The 21,846-nt window shown below is 46.0% G+C and overlaps 1 protein-coding gene across 1 annotated transcript in view; it reads left to right on the forward strand.

The window, feature by feature from the left end:
• Positions 1-21,846, forward strand: part of TMEM132B (transmembrane protein 132B) — a 371,639-nt gene that overhangs the window by 174,869 nt on the left and 174,924 nt on the right. The window contains exon 3 of the mRNA XM_055323120.1: positions 20,443-20,589. Coding sequence (XP_055179095.1) covers positions 20,443-20,589 — 147 coding nt within the window. The remainder of the gene's footprint in view (positions 1-20,442; positions 20,590-21,846) is intronic.

Below are 21,846 nucleotides of genomic sequence, written 5' to 3' on the forward strand. Positions count from 1 at the left end.
AATGAAACAAGGAAGACTGGTTTGAATTCCTATTTAGAAGGAAGGTAGCCCCACTGACATCTTGATTTTAGGCTGTTCTGGGTTTCTGGCCTTGAAAATGGTTAAGACACTCATGTTGTCTTACGGCACTAAATTTGTAGTCTTTTGTTACAGCAGCAATTGAAAACTAATACAGTGCCTTTACCAGTTACTTGAGAGAACAGATGGAGGATGGCTTTGCCAGTGAGCAGAGCCCATTATGAAGGGGAGGTGGGCTGCAGTGAGGAGGTCACTGTACACGTGACCACCGAGATACTATTCACCATGTTCAGTGAGTGTTTCTGGCTCCAGAGATGATGTGCCCCCTGGGTGCACGAGTTTAGGGGGAGGCACGTGGAATTTCGGGTTTTGAGACATAACGGCTTTTCAGATTATAATGCCACATAAGAGGCATAGCCTTTGAACTCCTAGTTGGTTCCCGTCTTTCTGATTGAAGACTATCTTCAGTTTAGAAGGAGAGAATGGGGATCCCTGGGTGGCGCAGCGGTTTAGCACCTGCCTTTGGCCCAGGGCATGATCCTGGAGACCCGGGATCAAATCCCACGTCGGGCTCCCGGTGCATGGAGCCTGCTTCTCCCTCTGCCTGTGTGTCTCTGCCTCTCTCTCTTTCTCTCTCTGTGTGACTATCATAACTAATAAAAATTAAAAAAAAATAGAAGGAGAGAATGCTGTGGTACAGAAACATGGAGCTGAGGACAAGTACATTCATTCATTCCTCTGGGCTGCCATAAAAGCTTGTCTCCCTGTTCTGGAGGCTTGAGCCCAAAATCAAAGCATCATGGTGTGTGGAGGGCTGGTTCCTTCTGGGGGCTCCCTGTTCATGCCTCTCTCTCACGTTGTGCTGGTGGCCACAACTCTTGTCATCGTTGCTTGGCTTGTTGCTTCCCAAGTCTAGCATTTTCATCTGTCTTCACATGGTCTTCCCTTCTGTGTGTCTCTGTGTCGTCTTCTCCTATCCTTACAAGGACACTTGTCATTCGATTTAGGGTCCAGTCTCATCTGGGATGATCTCATCTTGTGATCTGTATCTTAATTACTTTTTCCAAATAAAGTAGCATTTATAGGTTCTAGGTGACATATCTTTGGGGGCCACCATGGAACCCACTACCATGGGCAAAGAGCCAAGAGCATCCTTATAGGTTCAGACAGCTCATCTCCCAGGGTACTGAAGGGATGTGTGGCTGGATCCCAAGCACAGTGATTGGAGTGGGGCATGTGCCAGAGCCCGCAAATCCAGCCTGTGCTCTTACTTTGCTCTGCCTGTATCACCGAGGACTGACCCTACTGGATCCAGGTTGCCTTCATCTGGCTGGAGCCAGTGGGAGGCCCTGACAGAGAATTGTAGGGTGGAAGCAGGGAGCAGCCAGGGCATTCCTACCTCTCCCTCTCTGCTCTGTGGCATCTATGGCAGCAGCTACATTTCTGCCACTTGATGAACCTACCTTGGTTTTACCATCCTTCATGGGACCCTGGTCCCTGGCTCTAAGAATATTACTTCCTTCAGTTCTTCTAGCTTAGGATTCCAGTAGCTTCTCGCTATGCAAATCTCTTTTGAATTTCTCAGGAACGCATTACTGAGTAGCCCCTTCCCTAAATTAAATGTCCTGTATTTTAAATGCTCAGAACTTTTCTTGTTCTCCTGACCAGACTCTTACCGGCATAAGAAATGAGAGAGAGAGAGAGAGAGAGAGAGGAGGACACTGATTTTATGTGTCAGCCTCACTTACTACTAAGCACACTGTATATGTCTGTATATATAAAATGAAGGTCTGCCTTAACTCTGTCCCAGCTCAGGGGAAGCAGCAGGCCTGTTTAGTCCCTTCTTTAAGACGTTGGGAGGTTTATATTCCATACAACTTCCAACCTGTTGGGGGCCTAAGGCCCCATCCTCCTGTGCAAGACATTGCATGGTGCACAAGTATGTGTGAGAAGTGCACACAGATCCAAAGTAGATCCTGGAACAGGGATTTGGGGCACGGGTAGTTTATCTGGGAAGTGATGCCAAAAAGCAGAAGTGTGAGGGTGAGGGTAGAGAGTCAGGGAAGGAAGAAGCTGATAAATGGGCACTAATGAGTCCTTGGGGCTCCCCCTCAGAAGTGTGGAGGGGGCATCTCAGAACTGTTCCACTGGAAGCCCAGGCAGCTGGAGCATTTATCTACTGACTTCCATCCTAGGTGGTTAAAGGTTCCCTGGGGGAGGTAAGAGGAGAAAACAGCAGAGAAGTCAGAACCCAATTGTGAAGGCCTCTGGTCAAGGCTCATGAAACTGTCCACCACAACTGTGCTGAAATCGGGTGGGCTGAGGTGTGGCGGCAGGGAGATGTTTCACAAGTGTCCACTGCTGTTTGGGTTTGTGTGTGTGTTCACATGCATAGTTCACACAGGGACTGAGTTGGGCACACATGCAGTTTCCTCCTGCTGGCTGCTCCACAGGTGGTATGCCTCTGCTATGGAGCTACATTCTCTCAGGATGCCAGTGGATGCAATTATGATAGATCCCAGGCGCCTGTGATGTGTAGGGCCAGCTGAAGTGGAAGCTTGGGGGGTGGGGCTGGGTGATGCTGATCTGGTGGTCTCTGCGGGAGTCCTGCCAGTCACCTGCCCTGGATCTGGGCCCCTTGCTGGCATTGGGTTTCCAATGTTCCTCTCCCTTCTATGAGATGCCCTGTATCTCTCATATGCTGACCAGAATGGGTTTCTGTTGTGTGATAAACAAAGAACTCTAACAGCCATCTTTCCTTGAGTGTTTTTTTTTGGTTATTATCACATGATTTTTATATTAAATATAAATAATTTCCATCACACATCCAATATCTTTAGATTCCTAAAACAGAGGCACAGGTAGGCTGTGGCTCATCCTGGGACCATTGTGATTTCTCAGCGCATCTCTCTTTTTCATTGAGAGCATTTGGTTTTATGTTCTTCATTCCAAGAGATGGTCCCAGAATACTGAATAACTCTGAATGGGAAGTTTTGCGCAAGAACATGTAGAAGACGCTTTACTCTTTACTGCACTTCTTAATGAACCGTGACATGACACACGGTAATGGAAAGAAAGAAAACCTGGCAGTTGGATGTCTGGGTTCTGGTTCTGGCTCTTTAGAACCTTACTTGGTTCCTTCGCTTCTCTGACTCTCAGTTCTTTAATCATAAAGCCATTAAATCAGTTGAGAAGTAACCAAGTGCCGAGGCCCTTGAAAGAATTTAGACGTCTGTGAGGGCTGTGATTTGATTGTTGTCATTGCATGCCAGAATATTGCACTAAGCTCAGCTCAGTAACATTGTTCTTGAAATGTGTTTCAGGGTTGAACCCCTCATCAAATTATTCTAGCTCAGTCTAAATTTGTGAAAGTTGTGGGTGTTTTGCTTTTTAAAAATATGTTTTCTTTGCTTTCTCTTTGCTTAAAATTTCTGTTCGTCTCTGGTTTCCCATTCTCAGAGGTTCTGTGGACCGCCAGCAGTGGAGACAGGAGGTGTGGGCAGGTGGAGGTGGGGGGCCGGGCGTTCCACAGCAGAGTATTTTTTGAGAACTAAAGGTAAACTCCTGAGTTCTTTCCTAGCAGCTTGATTCCTCCTCCAGATGTGTTTTTTTCTTTCATGTAAGCTGTTGAACAAACTCGACCTGGAGTGGAATTCTCAGATCAGAGGTACCAACTGCTTTGCTGAATCGAGCTGGTGGAGATGCCTCTTGTGGTGAAAAATTGTTCTTTGATTCGCAGCTTAAAGATCACCCCAGGGTGCAGCTGCTGGGGTGGAGTGCAGCTGTTAGGGTGCAGTGCAGGGGGAGGCTGCCCCTGGAAGCCAGTGCAGATCACCTCCGGCCCTGGCATTTCTGAGTTCCAGTGTTTGCATATCACTTTTCCCTTCCTATTTCCATGGTACCTGATACATATTTTTGGGGGGGAGGGATAAATTTATCTTAAAAGAAACTTTTATATCTCTCCCTTAAGGTGGAAGATCAACGTCTTATTTTTCTGGCTTCATTTTTCCCTAGTACACATTAAACATAGGTGAATTTAAAGTGATTTTTAATGTGTAGCTATGACAGTAATGATTCTATCACCTAAACCCATCTCACTGTGGGAGCCGTGACCTCAGGGGCTGAGCAATTGGTGCTGTCTCTTTACCACCAGTTTTCACTATTTTGTCCAGTTGTGCACATCACCAGTGATACTGTTCAATTCTTATTTTTCTTAAAATCAGCTGATGATTTTACTCAATTAAATTACCTACAACAGAAACTTCCATTCTCTTCTATAAGTGGAAAGCCAGTATCATTGCTGTAAATAGAAGGCAACTGTTAAAGTAGTTATACACAGAAGCCAGTGATATAGCATTCAGGCTCCAATGCCTGGATTTTGAAGCTCATTAGTTCTCTCTGTTAAAGGTGGAGATTTGCAGGCCTTGGAGAAGGTTAAAGATGGTAATGCTCAACTCCCGCTTTCACTTGATTTCATTAGGATGGTTGATAAAGATTAGAAGCTTTCTTTTTCCGACTTCATATTATTTCATATTATGTTCTTGTCATGCCACCTAAAATTTTCTCATACCCTTAGGTGGAGGGCTGCCGGCTACATTCTGAGAACACTGCTTGCTCTCTATTTGTTAAAAAAATTTTTTTTAACCATTTAACTTTAGGCATATATAAAATGGAATGAGTTGTCAGCATTTTTAAAGTTAATTAATTAATTTAGAGGTGGGGAGGGGTAAAGGGTGAGGGAGAGGGAGTCTTAGGCAGGCTCCATGCCCAGTGGTGGAGCCTGATGTAGAGCTCAAGCTCAGGACTCTGAGATCATGACCTGAGCTGAAAACCAAGAGTAGGTTGCTTAACTGACTGAGCTATCTGGGCTTCCCTCTGCCTTTTTTTTTTTTTTTTTTTTTTTTTGAGTTGCCAGCATTTTAAAATTTGGCAGAAAAAAAAATTGATGAGATGAAAGTTTGGTGTTTCATTATCTCTTTTTCTTCCTGACTGCATCTGGTGGATTAAAACAACTTGTTGTCTCTGGAAACTTGCATGTCCAGGATGGAGGGGATTGGAGCCCTAGCTCTGGCCTCCTCAGGGCAGCTCTGCTGAGCCTCCTCTTGGCTGTTTATTTCCCCTCCTGCAAAGGGGCTCAGCAGCTGGAGGCTGCCTGTTGGATTTTATTGTTGGAGGTGGTCCATGTGCCTTAGGCTTTTGTCCAGAGGGAGCCTTTTTAGTGACGGGAAATAATGTTTTAGGTCACATGAGAACAGATGCTGAGAAAACTTTGTGTTGGGTACAAATCTAATGTAACTCTTAGGCTACTGTTTCCTGGGGGAAATGGCTTTTTTTTTTTTTTTTTTTTTTTGTGACTTCTTCCCTATACTTAATAGTAGTTTTGGCAACTAAAAGAAATGTGACCAATTCATTTAAATGAGGTTCCAAGGAATACCAGAGTCTTAATACCATATTTTAAATTTAACCCATGGGAGGCCTGTCAGTGTCATATAAATTTCTCTTGTGGGAGATTCATTAATTTTTTGATTCAACCAATATTTGAGTGTCTTTCATTTGCCAGGTACTGTTTTTTTTCCACTGACTCTATAGTGTGGTACAGTATAGTTCTCTGATCTCCTGAAGGTTAAATTCTAATAGGGGATATATAGGGAAATCCTTAGTGTTTTGGTTTTCATGATGCCCATATTTTCTGAACCAAACAAGTACTTAGCAGAGTGCTTGTTAATTTTGAATGGAGCAAAGTCTAGATGGATCCATAGTGAACTGTAAGGTCAGTGAGCTGGTGAGGAGAAAATATGGTTTGGATGTGGGTCAGCCCTGAGGCCGTTGATGTCTTTTAAATTGGAGGATGGTGAATTTAAAGTGATTTTTATAGCACTGCCAGCTAATGAAATAAATGTCCATCACAGATGAGCAAATTAATAGATTCTGCTTGCTTTTGCATTTTTTGTTCTTTATGTAAAGGTTTGTTGCATTTTTGTTTTCTACTTAATGATTTGTTTGTTGCAGTTTAAAATGCCTGTGGAAGTAAGACAAGGTGAATAGGCTGTGACTAGGGGGATGTCCAATGAGTCAGAAGGCTGAGTAAGCTTGGACAGGCACAATAAAAGGCGCCTGGGTGGCTCAGTCCATTATGTGTTTGCCTTGGGCTCAAGTCATGATCCCAGGGTCCTGAGATTGAGCCCCACATTGGGCTCCCTGCTAAGCAGAGTCTGCTTCTTCCTCTTCCTCTGCCCCTCCCCCTGTTCATGCCCTCTCACACTCTCAAATAAATACAAAAAAATTAAATCTTAAAAAAACAAAAGCGCTATATGAGAGCGGGAGAGGGAAGAGTCAGTGTGAGGGCTCTGAGGTGGGAATAATGTTAACTTTAAGAGGAACAGAATGGAGGTGGTTTTTCTTGGATCCAATAATATCTGGTTGCGTTTCTGGGTCTGCAAAGATAAGAACAGCTCACCAAATGCTGTGGTCTGGGGAGGCTGTTCAGGCACCACACACCCACCAGGGTTATGACCTGTCTAACATCACACAGGGGACTGATAGCAAAGTTTGAAGTAAATCTCCAACTCTCTAAGACCTGGGGCTTCTGTGACTTCTGTTCCTCTGGATGTATAATATTCATATGTCTCTGAAGATAGTGTCTGAAGTGATGACACACATTTAAGGAATCTGAGGTACAGAAGGGATGTTGCCGAGGAAAGATGGCTTTGAGCATCCGTGGCTGCATCAGCATTGGCTTTGTATGTCCCAGACAAAAATCTGGTCTCTTTATGGCACTTACCTTTTTTTCCCCTCAGGTTGCATTTAAAACCCATTACATAGGAAGTCTGTCTTTAGAAAGAAGGATTAAGAAATATTTTTGCTTCTCATTTTCCAAGTCTCTGTGTATAACTTACATCACAAACACAGCTAGAAATATTGGATCCTCGAACACAGGAACCCAATTGGGTGCTCTGATTATTCACTCATTAAGGAACAGATGGGTCTTCGGTCTGTGTGCAGAGGACAGAATTTTCCCTTGCAGGAAGGTCAAGCAAGACAGTGTCACCTGGAGCCTGGTCTTCTTGGTCTTCTCTGTGTGTCCCTCACATGGTTACTCCAGTAGGTATCCAGTGCCTTACCTCTTCTCCTTTTTAATCATTGGATCTGTACTAATGAGCCTTTATTTTTGTTTTTCACAGTGTGGAAGAGTACTAGAGTACTGTGTGTGTTTGCGCACACATGGATGTATGTGTTTGACGAGCCTGCCATGTCAAGTGTAGTCTTGGGAGATTATTTTCCTGGACTGAGGAAATGGAGCAAAATTGTCAGCATGGGGAGGAGGCAGAACTCATCTGAGAATGCCTCCCCCCCAGGGTTGTTGCAACTTAGTAGCTCCAAAGTCATGTTGCATCCTGGGTAGAGCTGCATGGGTGGAAGGTTTTGTCACTGGAGGGTACTTCTAGAGGCTGAAGGCACAGGTTGCTCATGAGGCATAGCCTTAAACTGGGGCATGTGAGTGTTAGGGACCAGTTCACTGTAATCTCTACCTGCTCGGCTCTTCACCCTTTTTATTACCCCTGGTCCCTGGGGACAGTTGGGCTGGTCATGGTTAGAAAGACAGAAGTGACACATATTTGCCATATGCTAGGCATTGTGTCACATGATGTCAACACATTCATTTAATACTACCATCTAAGTGGACACTATTGTCTCCACTTTACAGATAAAGAGGATGAGGCCCAAAGAGGCTAAAATAGTTGGTGTTAGGTTATACGGGTAGAAAATGGCAGCACTTGGCTTTGAACCCAGGCATTAGGGTCTGGAGGTAGGCTCTTAGCATCTCTGTAATATTGCCTTCTTAGGCACTTTCTGTGCTGGAAAATGGGACCGCTGAAGAGGAGAGGCTTAGAGTACTTCCCCTGACAGTCAAGATCTTCCCCAGCCAAGAGGAGGCAAAGCCCGTGTGGGCAAGGCTGGCTCGCCACCTCCTGGGGGGAGCTGTGGGCTGGGACCCATGGCCACAGGGGTCTAGCTCTGATCTGCATCTCCCCATTTGTGCAATTGTGGGCGTGTGAACAATTCCTCTGCAGCAGTTCACAGGTTTTCATGAGGAACAAATGGGATAATTTGTGTGAAAGCACTTGGCAAGTATTTGGGCGGTAAGTGGATATGAGATACTGCCTCTGCTGCTACTACTGAGTGACACACGAGGTTGAGTCCACCGCTATTCTGCGGCCTCGAGATCCACGCCAGCTCCCCTGCCACTCAGCCTGCCTCTAGTGCCTGAATTTGCTACACAGGCTCTGACACAAAGTTTGGTTAGGGAGCATTCATGATTAGCCACTGGGTCTTGTCTGCAACGGACACATGGCAGGTGTAAATATCTTCCAAAAGCATCTTTCTTAGGTTGAGAAGCCACCCAAGTAGCTTTGTGTGTGACATCAACTTGCATTGTTTCTGCCTGCATCTGATGAAGACAGGTCATTTCAATGGCAGGGACCTGCTGCATTTCACTGTTGGATTGTGTGATTAATTTGACAAATGTGCATTGAGTACCAAGTGTGTGCAAAGCATCGTATGAAGAGGGGGATATAATAAAAACAGGTGAGATGTGCTATAAATACTAACCTAGTCCTGTGTACCTGGAAAGGCTTGTCTGAAGAGGTGTGGATTAAGTTGAGTTGAAAGTGGACGGGAGTGATCCAGATAACTGGAGGTTGGGGTGGGGTGGCATGTGAGGGATAAGGCTTCAGGCATAGTGAACCATCTGTGCAAAGGCCTGAACCAGTCAGGGTTCAGGTGGGAAAGCGCTGACACATCCTGAAGAGAACTTAATGAAGGGGGCTTCTGACCAGGGTGGGGGCAGGGGGAAGGGAGCCAGCCAGGGGCAGAGAAGCACCTGAGATGGGTGATAGTGGTAAACAGTTACCACCCTGGTCCAGTAGGCGAGGGCAGGGAGGAGAAACAGGCCCAGGCTTCTGAGGAATTGAGAGGGACCAGTAGGGAAGCATGAAGCCCTGAGCCTAGAGAGATAATTAAAATAATACCTAGTAAGTACTTATAACTCAGTCCTCATACGACACCTATAAGATGGCTCCTGTGAGCTACGGTGAGTCCGTTTTACAGATGAGGAGACTGAGGCACTCTCTGAGTGGTGAGGCTCACAGAGCAGCTGAATGGTAGAGCTGGGACTGGAATCCAGGCAGCTGGTTCTGGAGTCTGTGCTTTTAGCCACTAAGCCATCAGCTTTTCCATTTTCTCTGTCAGGTGCTTCAACAATCTCTTAATTGCATCCAGACCATGGAGGGCTTTGTGGGAATTTGGATGTATCTGAACACTGGTATAACCAATGAGTTTTAAGCTTGGAACTTTGATGGCTCCAGATTTTGAGCAGGTCACTCTTATGGCTATATGGCTTATAACAAGGGTTGTAGATTCTTGTCGCAGTAACACATGTGAGGAGGATGCAGGGGTGTGGAGAGAGGTGTCGGGGGGCAGTCACAGAAAGTAGGGTGTCAAAGGTGAACACCAGGTTCTGGCTTGAGTGCTTTGGTGGATGGTGATTACTATGGACTGAGGGCCCCCCATTGATACGTGGACACCCTAATCCCTAACATCATGGTATTTGGATATGGACCTTTGGGAGGTACACAAGTCACATGGCTGGAGCCCTCATGATGGTGTTAGTGTCTGTATAAGGAGAGACAGGAGAGAGCATGCTTCCTCTCTCTGCTCTCCATAATGTGAAGGCCCAGCAGGAAGGCAGCAGGCTGCAAACCAGGGAAAGAGCCCTCACCAGGAACAGAATCTTCCAGCACCTTATCCCTGGGCTTTCCAGGCTTCAGAGCTGTGAGAAATACATTTTGTTGTTTAAGGCCCCTGCCCCTTACCCAGGTGGATGGTATCTTGTTACAGCATCCTGAACGGACTATGATGGCAGGCCTTTCCTGAAGATGACAAGAGAAGCAAGGGGGTTTTGTTTTTATTTTTGGGTGGTTTGATCTGGAGTTCAGTTCTGAGTATGCTGAGTTTGATTGTCCTTTGAGACGTCTAAGAGGTGATTTCAGAGTAATCACTTGGCCATGTGTCTGAGACTCAGGAGAAAGTTCCGTATTGCAAAAGTAACTCTAGGTCATCATACTGTAGATGGTAAACAGAGTTGTGAGTGTGAGTGTGTGTGTGTTTCTCGGTGGCCCTGAGTACCCAGGTTAGTGGCAAGTGTTCATGGACAAGGAATATCTAGGGTGTCACAATGAGGCCTCAATAGTGTCTGCGCAGAGGAAAAGATTAAAAAATTCATGGTAGCTCACAAAATGCTTTAAATTACTAGACAAAAGCATTCTTTACCAGGCACTTGAGAATTTATATCACCAAACATTGTACAAATAGCAGATATGACAGAAAATGAGTTTAATTCCATAAAAGGTCAGGTTATTTTTGAGTTACGAATTGAGGGGTTTTTTTTATACCTTAGCTTTGTTTATTAACATTTATTACTGAAGTGATGGGTATGACAAAGGGAGAGGATCTTGGATTGTTTCCATAGATTCTTTTTGTTTAATATTTGTTCTCATTACTCATAAGGATGGTTGAAATACTGAACATCCTTCCACCATCTGTTCTCTTGTCCTTGGATTACAGGCTAACTTTATATGTGTATCTCCTGTGACCTTTGGGATTTTATTTGGTCCTCTGAATGGCAGAAATGTCAAAGCCTGACTGTTTTTTTTTTCCAGTGCACTTTCTATTGCAAATAGAAGAAACCCAACTCAGAATGGCTTAAAAGAGAATTTCCTGGCTCTTGCAACTGAAAAGTGCCAAGGTAGCTTCAGGTCTGGCCGAATCCGGATGCTCAAACAATGTGGCTATGTCTTTCCCACCTGTTGGTTTCATTCTCAGGCATGTGGTAAAGTCTTGCAATACTTGTTGCTTAATAAATAGAAAGCTAGGCTCAACTCTCCCCAACACATTCCTGGTCATCTGTTTATTTGTGAGTGCCCCTACTGTGGCTAGGGGATGGGATACTTCTGATTGGTGTGGTTGGGTCATGTGGTTTTCTTCTCAGACTGATCCCTCTGTCCAGGAGGACATAATGCTTTGATTGGCCACCTATATATGGGGTCCCGAAGCTGAGGGTGAAGTCAGCCCAAATGGGGCTCCTGGGTCATGAGAAAATCTCCTGTCTCCCTGCCCTTCTGGTGCACTCATGGTGTGTGTGGCATTTCATTGCTTTCCATTGTCCAATGGAAATAGTCACAGGTCCTATCCACACTCACAGGGAAGGAACTAAAGTCGTGATCACCAGGAGTTGGGGATTATAATGGGCCACCCTGGACTTTATCCACCTCACTCAGCATGGACCAGCACTGAATAAGTGGCTAAATGAGACATGTTCTGGGCTCTGGGCTCGTCTCTTGGGCACCTGGTGCTTCAGGGAAGTGGAACCTCTGCTGACCCCTCACCGTACCTTTTTTATTTTGGCCTTTGTGCCAGTAGAGAATGTGTTGTGTCCCCCAAATTTATGTCCACCTGAAACCTTAGAATAGGACCTTATTTGTCAATAGGATCATGGGCAGATACAATTAGTTGAGATTAGTGCTGGTATCCTTGTGAGAAGAGGAAAGACACAGATCGGCAGCGGGGAGGAGGCCGTGTGAAGACAGATGCTGAGACTGGAGAGAGAGAGGTGTCTAGGAGCTGAGGATTGCTGGCAGCCCCCAGAAGCTGGGGAGGAGGCATGGAACATATTACCTGAGAAGGATCCCACCCTGCCTACACCTTGACTGCAGACTTCTGGTCTCCAGAACCGAGTGGTACTGGAGAAGCCATCATTTCATTGGGGAAACAACATAATTACAATCTCAGTGAGGCACACGAGAGCAGGCTTCGTAGGCAGTGTGGAGCTTCCCGCAGAGGTGAACCCAGTGGCATTTCCACACTCAGAAGCTGCCGTGGCCACTGTGGAGAATAAATTTCTAGAATTGTAGAAGAAATAGCCGCAAAGGAACTTGTTCTTATTTATCATGTCTTTCTTGCTGTGAGGGACCCCGCTGCTTTGCAAATCGCTGATATCTGGCCATCTTCTGGGGGTGAACAAACAAGCAAACAAACAAACAAAATGAAAAGATCAAGGCACCTCTTGTGATAGAAACATTGCAATAATTAAAACCATTCTTTGGCTTGTAAAAACGTTATATTTCTGTTTTGTCAAAAGCTATACATAGAGTTTGCTTAGAATCTGACTTTCCTAGATAAAAGCTAGAATTGAACAGGGAGACGAGAGGGGTGATCACCTCAAGGAGTCAGCAGGCATTGTTTGGGGAAGGTTCTTCCGTGCATCGAGATCCCTCTTTGCATGTTCCTATGCTCAGAACTGAAATCCATGTCCGCCAGCAATACTGTACTCAGAAGGACTGTATGCTTTTCCAGCACGGGTTGTCTGTCCTACAGGGTGATTCCTATTCTCTTTTGGGCTCAGAGACCAAAAATATTTATCATCATCAAAAAAAAATATTTATCATCAATATCTTGGTTTTCAGCCACCTGGATAAAAGGGGACCTTCTCCCCCAAACCTGTTCTGAGGTCATCTTGGCTGGTCCAGTGCGGCAGTCTCTCTCCCAGACTCTTTTCCCTGTCCTGCAGTCTTTTCAAGTTTAAATCACGGTCTGAAATGAGCTCTCAGCAGAGCCTGACTCTGCCAGCCTCCAGGTGCCTATTGGGAGATGCATACATCTCTCTCTCTGGTTGATTGATCACACAAAGAGAGTGGTTTGCCTGGAGGATCCAAATTAAAAGTACCCTTAGAGTTTTCCTGAATCATACCCTGAAAGTGCTCCAGTGCCCAGGGCTGGGCTTCTCTCAGAGAGTATGTCAAACACCAGATGTTACCTGACATTACTCTCCTTGACAGAATGTGATGGTCTGGAACGTGTCCCAAACACTGTTACCCCAAGAGTGTTCTGAGGACCACACGTATCATAATGACAGCTTGTTTAAAAACAGCACTGTTTGGTCCTGCCCCAGACCTAGTGAGGTTGGGTCTAAATAGTTGTAACTAGCAGCAAGTGATTCTGCTGTGCTTGAAAGTTCAGAAACCTCTGGTCCATTGGGCTCCAATGCCTGTACCCCTTCCCCTGACCTTGGAGCTTTTTAAAACTCTTATAATGAGCATCTTCAGTCTTCAAAGTCTGGTATTTATGGGGCATCCAGAGGCAGATGACACCAGAGATAGAGACCTTCCATTCTGCCAATATTTATTAAGTGCTTTCCAGTTGCCAAGCCTGGTTCTCGGAACCAGGATGAAGCAGGGAGTAAAGCTCATAAAAATGCCTGTTGTCCCATGCTTTCCTCCACTGGGGGAGATAGATAATAAACAAGGGAAGCAAAATGTTTGGATATCATTATTCTGCTTCAGATATCTATGAAAGGCTCACCAAGAAGGTGACATTTGCCCAAACCTGAAGGAGGTTAGGGAGAAGTTCCTGCAGGGGCTTTTCAGGCAGAAGGAAGAGCAAGAGCAAAGGTCAGAAGGCACAGCACTGGTCGTCATCCTAGGAACCAGAAGGAGGCAGGTTCTTCATCAATACAGAAAGTCAGCATATTTTAACACACATAAAATATGCCTTCTTAAAGGGCATTGCCATTCCAAGCTACGAGAGTGTTAGGAGGTTTTCTTTCATCTGAGAATATTTGGCCGATTGAAATGAATCTACTGAAATGGGAGCATAAAGTCTCATAGACAATATCAAGCAAAAGCAACCTTGATTGGAATTTTTTTCTTCTTTGAGAAATAAAATAAAAACGATGACGGGTTTATTTTATCTTGTATTAAACAAAATTTAGGTTCAGTAATTTCCACTCTGTGTCACTCAGAACAAAGCATGCATTGCCTGTTGACAATTTGTTATTTTCCTTCAATTTTCTACAACTGTACAACATCGTATTTTTCATTTCACACCTGACATCGTCAGTAGGATCACAAAAAGGATCAATTTAGCAGCGACATTCGAGGGCTTCCCCAGTTTCCTTAAGAGCTTCACTATGCTTGGCTATTCAAACTGCTCTCTTTGGAAGAAATGATCATTCTTGTTCATTTTCTCCCATTCGCTTGTTAACTGTCAATACAGATCTCTTGAGTGGCTGTTGGTGGACCCATCCTGGGTTCTCTTTCTCTATTCTGGATTCTCTTCTCCATTCTGGATTCTTTTTCTCTGTAGCTTTGCTGACAGTTGTCGATCCTCCAGTACCATGAGATTTGCAGTTTCAGTTTGCAGAAGATTTGCATTGGATTTGCATCGTGTTTATAGCTGACAACTAGCAGCACTGGATCAACCCCAATGGCAGGGATGATGGAGCGGTGGGTGGGGACAGGTGCACTGTCACCCAAGGGCCACGTGTGAGTGGGGACAGATTATCTGTAGAGCCAGTTCATCCACAAATGGTTTCTAATTCTGCCAATGTATTCTTCTCAATGTAATCTGCATTAATTACAAGAATTCAGGTAAATATTTGTATAATGAAGGCCCTACGGGCCTTACAAATTTACATATATAAATTTTTTGTCAATATCAGAAAGTAATTATTACATATATGAGCCAAAGATGGTTCCTGTACCTTGGCCTCTATATTGTTTATTTCTTCACAGCAGACTGGGACTTGTTAGCTCAACATCCTGCCAGCACCAAACTCAAAATTTTCACATCTGATTGTTATAAATAAATCTCAAATAAGCATATTTTTAGCCATTTGGAGTCTGCCTGTTTTACATACCCTGCAAAAACCCTGCAAACCCAATGTCTGTTCGCCATAAATTCTGGTTATAAGACCCCAAGCTGCCCGTGGGTGCTCTGATTGGCAGACTTGCCACGTGCTGCTTAGTGGCATCATGCAGATACATACCCCCCTCTGGTCCTCGGTTTCCTGGGGCTCCCTTTGCCCTCTTCCCCTTTGGGGTGGTGCCATCTCCTTTGGAAGATCTTATGCTAGGAGGGACTTCCATAGCATGTAAACCTGTCCAAATGTTGCCCCCATAAAGCTTTCTGTGTGCTCCTGCCACCTTGTGGTTATAACTTTTACTTGCTCAGTCCCCAGATCCCCGAAGCTCATTACAGCACTGAAACCATTAATAGTTTTCATGTAGTTTTAGATATTGTTGTTTTTATACATACCAAGTGTTAAGAATATCACCAAGCCTAAGAATATTTCTCTAAAACACACTTAATGAATATTCAAGACATGGATTTTTTTTCTGGGCTTAAATTATTCTAACAAATATAATCTAAAATTGGGAAGGATTTGGGCTAAGAACTGGAATTCAGGAACAGTTTTATAACTTGTATTTAGGAGAGGGGTAGAACCTTAGTAATTTACCTTTAGGGTTTTTGATACCTAGCATTCATTTCTTCTCTTGTGACTTGAATTTCTTTCTAGGAGCCACTTCTTGTGGTTACTACCATGTGATTCAGATGGGCTTAACTTTATTTTTAGAGCAGGGATGTTTGTTGACTGGCTAAACCTGTGAGCATTGTTCTTCCATCCCCTAGGCCAACACAGTTCTTGGTCCAAGGTGGAATCCTCAATCTAATTCAGCTAATGAAAACCTAGCTCCAGGATTTTGTTCTGAGGGAGACAGTCTTGCTTTTCCTTTGGGGATGAGGATGTGAAATTCAGGGCAGCTGCAGCCACATTGTGACCACAAGAGGAGAGTGTCAGTCCAGAAGATTAATCATTTACTGCACATCTAGTCTGTAAACAACCAAACAATCAAAATTCCTGCCTAGAGCTGAGTACTTAATTCTAAAGTGGATGTTCTAAGTATAAGACAGAAAGACTCAGATACATTCATTAAGCAAGTTTTCTTGCACCCTGCTAGGTGGTAGATGCTGTGGGCAGGAAGGACCCAAGGGGAATGGGTTGGAGAAACTGTGGGTCTCTGCCCTGTCTCTAGTCCCTGCTGGGTGGAGACCAGCTTGGAGTCTAGATGTCTTTCTCATTACTTATCTGTAGCAGCAGGAATGTCACCAGTCCCTGGTCCAACCAGCAGGGGTGCTCATCTGGATTCTAAGATCCTTCCCCATCATAGACAAGGTCAAAGTTTCAGATTACTCTGTGCTCCTCAGATCAAAGGTGGGCTTCTGAGCGCCTCGAGGCATGGTGGAAGTTGCGGGGAGAAGCCCCTATGTGTGTCCAAGGTGATGGTGGTTTGACTTACCTTGAGGCCTCCCACTGAGCTTGAACAGTGGGGAGGTCACATCTAGTGGTGGATGCTCCGCTGGCTGCAACTTGGCATCCCTGTTATGAACATGAGGTCTAATTGCTTTGTTTTGAACTTTATACAGAACTAGAACATATGTCCAGAAAAGTACACATAAATGAGCACAGCCTGATGAACTCTCAAAACCCACCATGAAGGCACATCCTGAAGGAGAAACAGGACATTGCTGGTGCCCCAGAAGCCTCTCTGGAGACCCCATCTAGTTACTTCCCCAAAGAATAACCACCATGCTGACTTCAATTGCAGATCTGTTGGCTTGTTTCTGACTTTCTGCAAATGGGATTTTGCAGTGTACACTCCTTGCCCAACAGCTTCTCTGGAGGTTCATCGTGTTGTTTTGGGTGGTGGTAGACTGTTCATTCCTGTTTCTGCTGCACCATAGTCACTGGGTGACGATGTGCTTTACCTCAGTGAGCAATTCAGGCTGTTTCCATCCAGGGCTTAATAGGTGGGTACTGCCATGAACTCCGTTGTGATCTTTTGAGGAAGACATGCATGCATTTCTTTTGGCCATATACCTAGTTGTGGAAGCACTGGGCTGTAGATCTATAGAAGTTCAGCTTAGGAGACATTGTCAAATAGTATTTCAAAGAAACAGAATAAAAATCATGCATTCCAGCAATGCACACGAGTTCCAGGTCAACACTTGCTATGTTCTTTTTTTGTTTCAGCCCTTACGGTAGGCGAGTGTCTGTTTTTTGTGCTGAAGGAGGCTTGCTAGAGTGCATTGCTACTGTTAGTAATGAAGAGTAGTTGAGAGTAAGAGCTAAGACAAACACCGCCATGCTGTGCATCTGTCTTGCGTGGCTCTCAGCCCTAATGGGCACAGCTCATTTGTGACCCTTGAGCTCACGGTTCTTGCTGTTAGAGTGTCTAAAAGCTGGCCTTTCTTTATGGCAGTTTTGGAAGGTATGTTAGCATGTGCCCTCTGGGGAGAGATGGGCCCTAAAAAGCGTGGAAAGGGGAGAGGTAGGTATTTGTTTTCTTGAGACTTCCTCTTTGCCTAGGAATTCACTGCACTGAAATTTCTGGATCCCCTTGTGATCTGGACTGCCAGTGCAGCAGGGTGAGCCTCCCAGGTCTGACCTTGCTGCAGCTCAGAGGTGCTACCAGAACCAAAGGAGACCAGCACCACAGGAAGGCATTAGAGCAGAAGCGTCTATGGTATGCTCTGGGTCAGGCTGAAGGTTACAGTCCTCCTGGGTGGCTTGGGAGGAGAATGAAGATAGAGGATAAAAGTAATGGTGTCTGGAGCCCTGATGCCAAGTGCAGCACTTGGGTCTGGGTGGTGGAGTTGAAATTAAGAGCTGCTGACCCTATAGGGGAAAACACAGATGACACCCCCCGCCGGTGGCCAGACCTGGGTGACCAGCCCCCTGGGGATGGAAGCAAATGGGCGGCGACTGTGATGGACTCTCATCTGGGCTCCAGGTGACCAGGAAAAGGTGAAAGAGTCAGACACCCTCTTGAAAGCATCACCGCATGTAGAAGAGCATCTGTGGTGTCCCAGGGCCAATAGTCTCATCAGAGGGAAACCTTGGGAGGCCCCCTTGGTCAGCTCTCTGCCTCTGCTCAAGTGCACTGCTGCACTGCTTTGCTCAGGTGAAGGCAGCCCCATGCACAGCCCTAGACTCTGGTGGGACCCTGCAGGGTGACCTCTGTTAGTTATGGTTCACTGTCTCTGGTCGACTTCCTGCTCTCCCCTGGGATCCCCTGGATCTCTTTAGGACCAGCAAGGACAGTGACAATGGTGAGCACAGTGGCTGCCCTGAGACCTGCTTGGGCTTTGTCCCTGCTGTTAGATACTTGTGGTTGCTCCTGGTTGGAGGCTTGCTTCTCAAAACTCCCAAGGGAGAGTTTGCTCATTGCAATGGCCTCTGTCTCAAAAAGCAAAAAAGGAGGGCTGTGGGGGAGGCCCTGACATTGAATTGCATGAATCTGCTCAGAGATGCTGTGGCCCTGAGATGAGGTGAACATGAGGTCCCTGATGACAAGGGACCTTATTTTTGGATCAGAATGAAAGAAAATAAACAAAAAACCTGAAGGAGAACCTTCAGTGGACACGCTGTGCTGGAATCTGCGGAGGGACGCATTCAGAGCAGAGAGTGGTGTCTGCATCTCCTGGGGGTGCTGCCGGACAGGCAGGGGTTTCTTAGGGGGCGTCGGGCGTGAGTGCTAGAGGCTGAGCATGGTGGCATCTGTGCGAGGACCTGCGTGAAGGAGAATAAAGGAAGCAGAAGCATTTCTTCTTGTTTTACTAGGTCTGCAAGTATTTGAAGTCTCTGATTCCAGCCCTGGACGCCTCCCGCTGGGCAGCAAAGCCAGGGGTGTCAGGACAGCCCTTGAGTCCAGGATGCACCCTCCTGCTCCTGAAATTCTGCCTTTATAAGTTCCCTTCTTTGGGTCTTGGAGATTTTTTTTTTGTATTGATAAATGTTTTTTTAATTTTTATTATTTTTTTGTTTCAACCTCTTCTGGGAGGGGCCATTTACCTGCTTCTATCCCCTCTTTCTTTCTTCCTTCCTTCCTTCCTTCCTTCCTTCCTTCCTTCCTTCCTTCCTTCCTTCCTTCCTTTCTCTTTCTTTCTTTCTTTCTTTCTTTCTTTCTTTCTTTCTTTCTTTCTTTCTTTCTTCTTTCTTTTAGGAAAAACTCACATGACATAAAATTGACCATTTTGAAGGGAACCATTCAATGGCATTTAGCACATTTGTGATGTGGCCTAGTCCAGAGCAAGCCTGTGCCAGCTAGTTTAGCAGTTACTGCCCCTTCTCCCCACAGCGCCCCCAGCCCCTGGCAACAACCATCAGTCAGCTGTCGGGATGGATTCGCCTATTCTGGACGTTTTATGTAAATGGAATCACACAATATATGGCCTTTGGTGTCTGGTTTCTTCCACATTGATGGATGTTGTTGAGGTGTATCCACATTGTAGTGGACATCATCAGTGCTAAGTTCCTTTTTATGACTGAATTGTGTTCCTTTTTTTTTAAATTAATTATTTATTTGAGAGTGAGTGAGTGAGAGAGAGAGAGAGAGAGAAAGAGCACAAACAGGGGGAGCAGCAGGCAGAGGGAGAGGGAGAAGCAGACTCCCTGCTAAGCAGGGAGCCTGATGCAGGACTGGGTCCCCAGACTCTGGGATCATGACCTGAGCCAAAGGCAGACAGGTGCTTCACTGACTGAGCCACCCAGGCAACCCGATCATGTTCCTTTTGATGTACCTGTGGGAGAGGGTCCCCAGGACCTCACTGGGCATTGCTCGCTCGTTGGTCCATACGCCTCTGGGAAGCAGAGGGACCTCATTCTCCCTTATAGCCAAGCATGTGCCCACCCTGTGCCGTGTTTGTGCCCAGACTTGGAAGTCCAAGCATATCCTTTGCCTCTTATTTCTATCTGGTTAAGGCACGACAAGCAGAGGACACTTCATGGCTCTGCCTTGGCCCCAGCTCATCCACGGGCAAGTCCCAAGGCTGCTGTTCAAGAACTTGGATGATGCCTTGGAATCCCCTCTGTTACAGAGGAGGAGACACACTCTGGTTCGTTGAAGCAGAGGGTCATTTTAGGAGCAGGGAACAAATGGAAAACATCCAGGTTGTGAGCTGGCCTTTTCTCAGTGCCAGAGCACGTGGGTCCTTGGGTTCTACCAATAACATGCCAGGCATTCCCTGGCCACACTATCCTGCCTGGATGCTGTGTTTATTTCTTCCCAATGGAGGCATGTCCCATCATTCCTTTTCCCCGTGTGGCCAGGGCTGCCCGCTTCCTCCTCAGGGACCCTAGTCCCCTAGCTGTGTGTGCTCCCTCCAGCTCATGGGGACCCCTCCCCATCTCCAGGTGAAGAGCAGGCCGTGCAGATTCCATCCATTCACACCTGCCCAGACACACCTGCTTCCATTCCATCACTTGTGGCCCCTGAAGCAGATAGCAATCTGGTTCCCAGTGTGTTGACGAAACAGAAAACTAATGTGCTTGCCAAAATGCTGGGGCTCCTACTTCCAGGTGCTTGTAAAAATAATAGGACACTTAGTTTTCAAAGGAAAGCCATTCACTGCCTGTCTTCGCTGTGTCTCCCAGAGGAAAGGGGAGGCCTGCTCTGGCTCCGTATTTTTTGCCACTGTCTTGAACTAAAGTGGTTTCATACATGTATACATCTTTTTCCTACCCCACAGAATTAAGGCAGCAGCAGGTGTGAAAATATCAGCCGTGCGAGTCAGCAGCGAGCAGCAGTGGGCAGTCCAGGAAGACATAGACGGCAGTGGCGAGCAGACGACAGCTACCCTAACCTGTGTGGGCCACCACCCCGACACGCAGAGCAGGTGAGCACTGACTTCTCTGTGCGCGGTCTGGCCATGGTGGGGCTGGGGTGGCTGCAAAAGTTGATAGCAGAATAATCTGCGCATAAATGAAGTGATGCCTCTGCCTTTAATGGGCAATGTGTTCCTTTCGCTCAGCAGCACTGCTTTCCCGTTTGGCTTCCGAATGGCTCCATTATGGGGCTGCGCTGCTGTGGGAGGCTTTTATTCTTCACGCTCTTTATACACCAATGATCCAATTAGGTTGAGCAGTCTCAAAAATTACCTGAACTCGCATATGTGCAGGGTTCGAGAACTGTATTTTAGGAATTTATTATTATTAGTGTTATTGTTTGCACCGAAGACTGAAGAATGAAATGAGGATCATAGAAATGATTTAAGAGGCAAGGGGGAAATGTACCTTTCTATGAACAAACGGAGGGTGGCTAGAGCGACTGAGTAATTGTCTCTTAGTGCTTAAATGCAGTCATTTTGCAGATATCACACCTGGGTATTGGTGTAATGGATGCTGAGTGTGAAGTCAGATGAACTTGGCGTTGTGGCAGGCACTTGTCCTCTCCAGCTCAGATACTGGCCGTGGGTTTCATGGGGATGCACTCACTAGGTGGTGGAGGGGGGGTCACTGCTAGTCACCATGCATTAGGACTCCAGGAAAGCAGAGGGAGCTGTCCCCACTGTGGCAACAGCCTTCTCTATTGAGGGGTCAGGCCAATGAGCCACTAGACATGTAACCCCAGCCCCTGCCTTCAAGCCACAATGGTTCACACTTCATTCAGCCAGGATGAGACTCCAAGGCCTCAGCTGAGCAGGTGAGCCCCTTGCAGATCTCTTGTCACCTTCCATTGTCATACCCTGTTCTCTTTTCTGTCTCTTCTAGTATTTATTTTTTATTTTTTTAAAATATGCTCTTTTTTTTCCCAACAAGGAGCTTTGTTTTTTTTTTTTTTTAAGATTTTATTTATTTATTCGAGAGAGAGAGAGAGAGAGAGGCAGAGACACAGGCAGAGGGAGAAGCAGGCTCCACGCAGAGAGCCTGACATGGGACTCGATCCTGAGACCCCAGGATCACACCCTGGGCCAAAGGCAGGTGCTTAAAATGCTGAGCCACCCGGGCTGCCCTCTTCTAGTATTTAAACTCACAGAGATCCACACAGTGTTAGGCCCTAAGGGGGTACCCTGTGAAGGCACTGGGTGTGGGTGGGCGGTGGGCTCCTGAGGCTCGGAGAGATTGAGGGAAACTTGCTTCCTCCAGTGGAGTCC

This window comes from Nyctereutes procyonoides, unplaced genomic scaffold (genome assembly GCF_905146905.1).
Source record: "Nyctereutes procyonoides isolate TBG_1078 unplaced genomic scaffold, NYPRO_anot_genome, whole genome shotgun sequence".
Taxonomy (NCBI): Eukaryota; Metazoa; Chordata; class Mammalia; order Carnivora; family Canidae; genus Nyctereutes; species Nyctereutes procyonoides.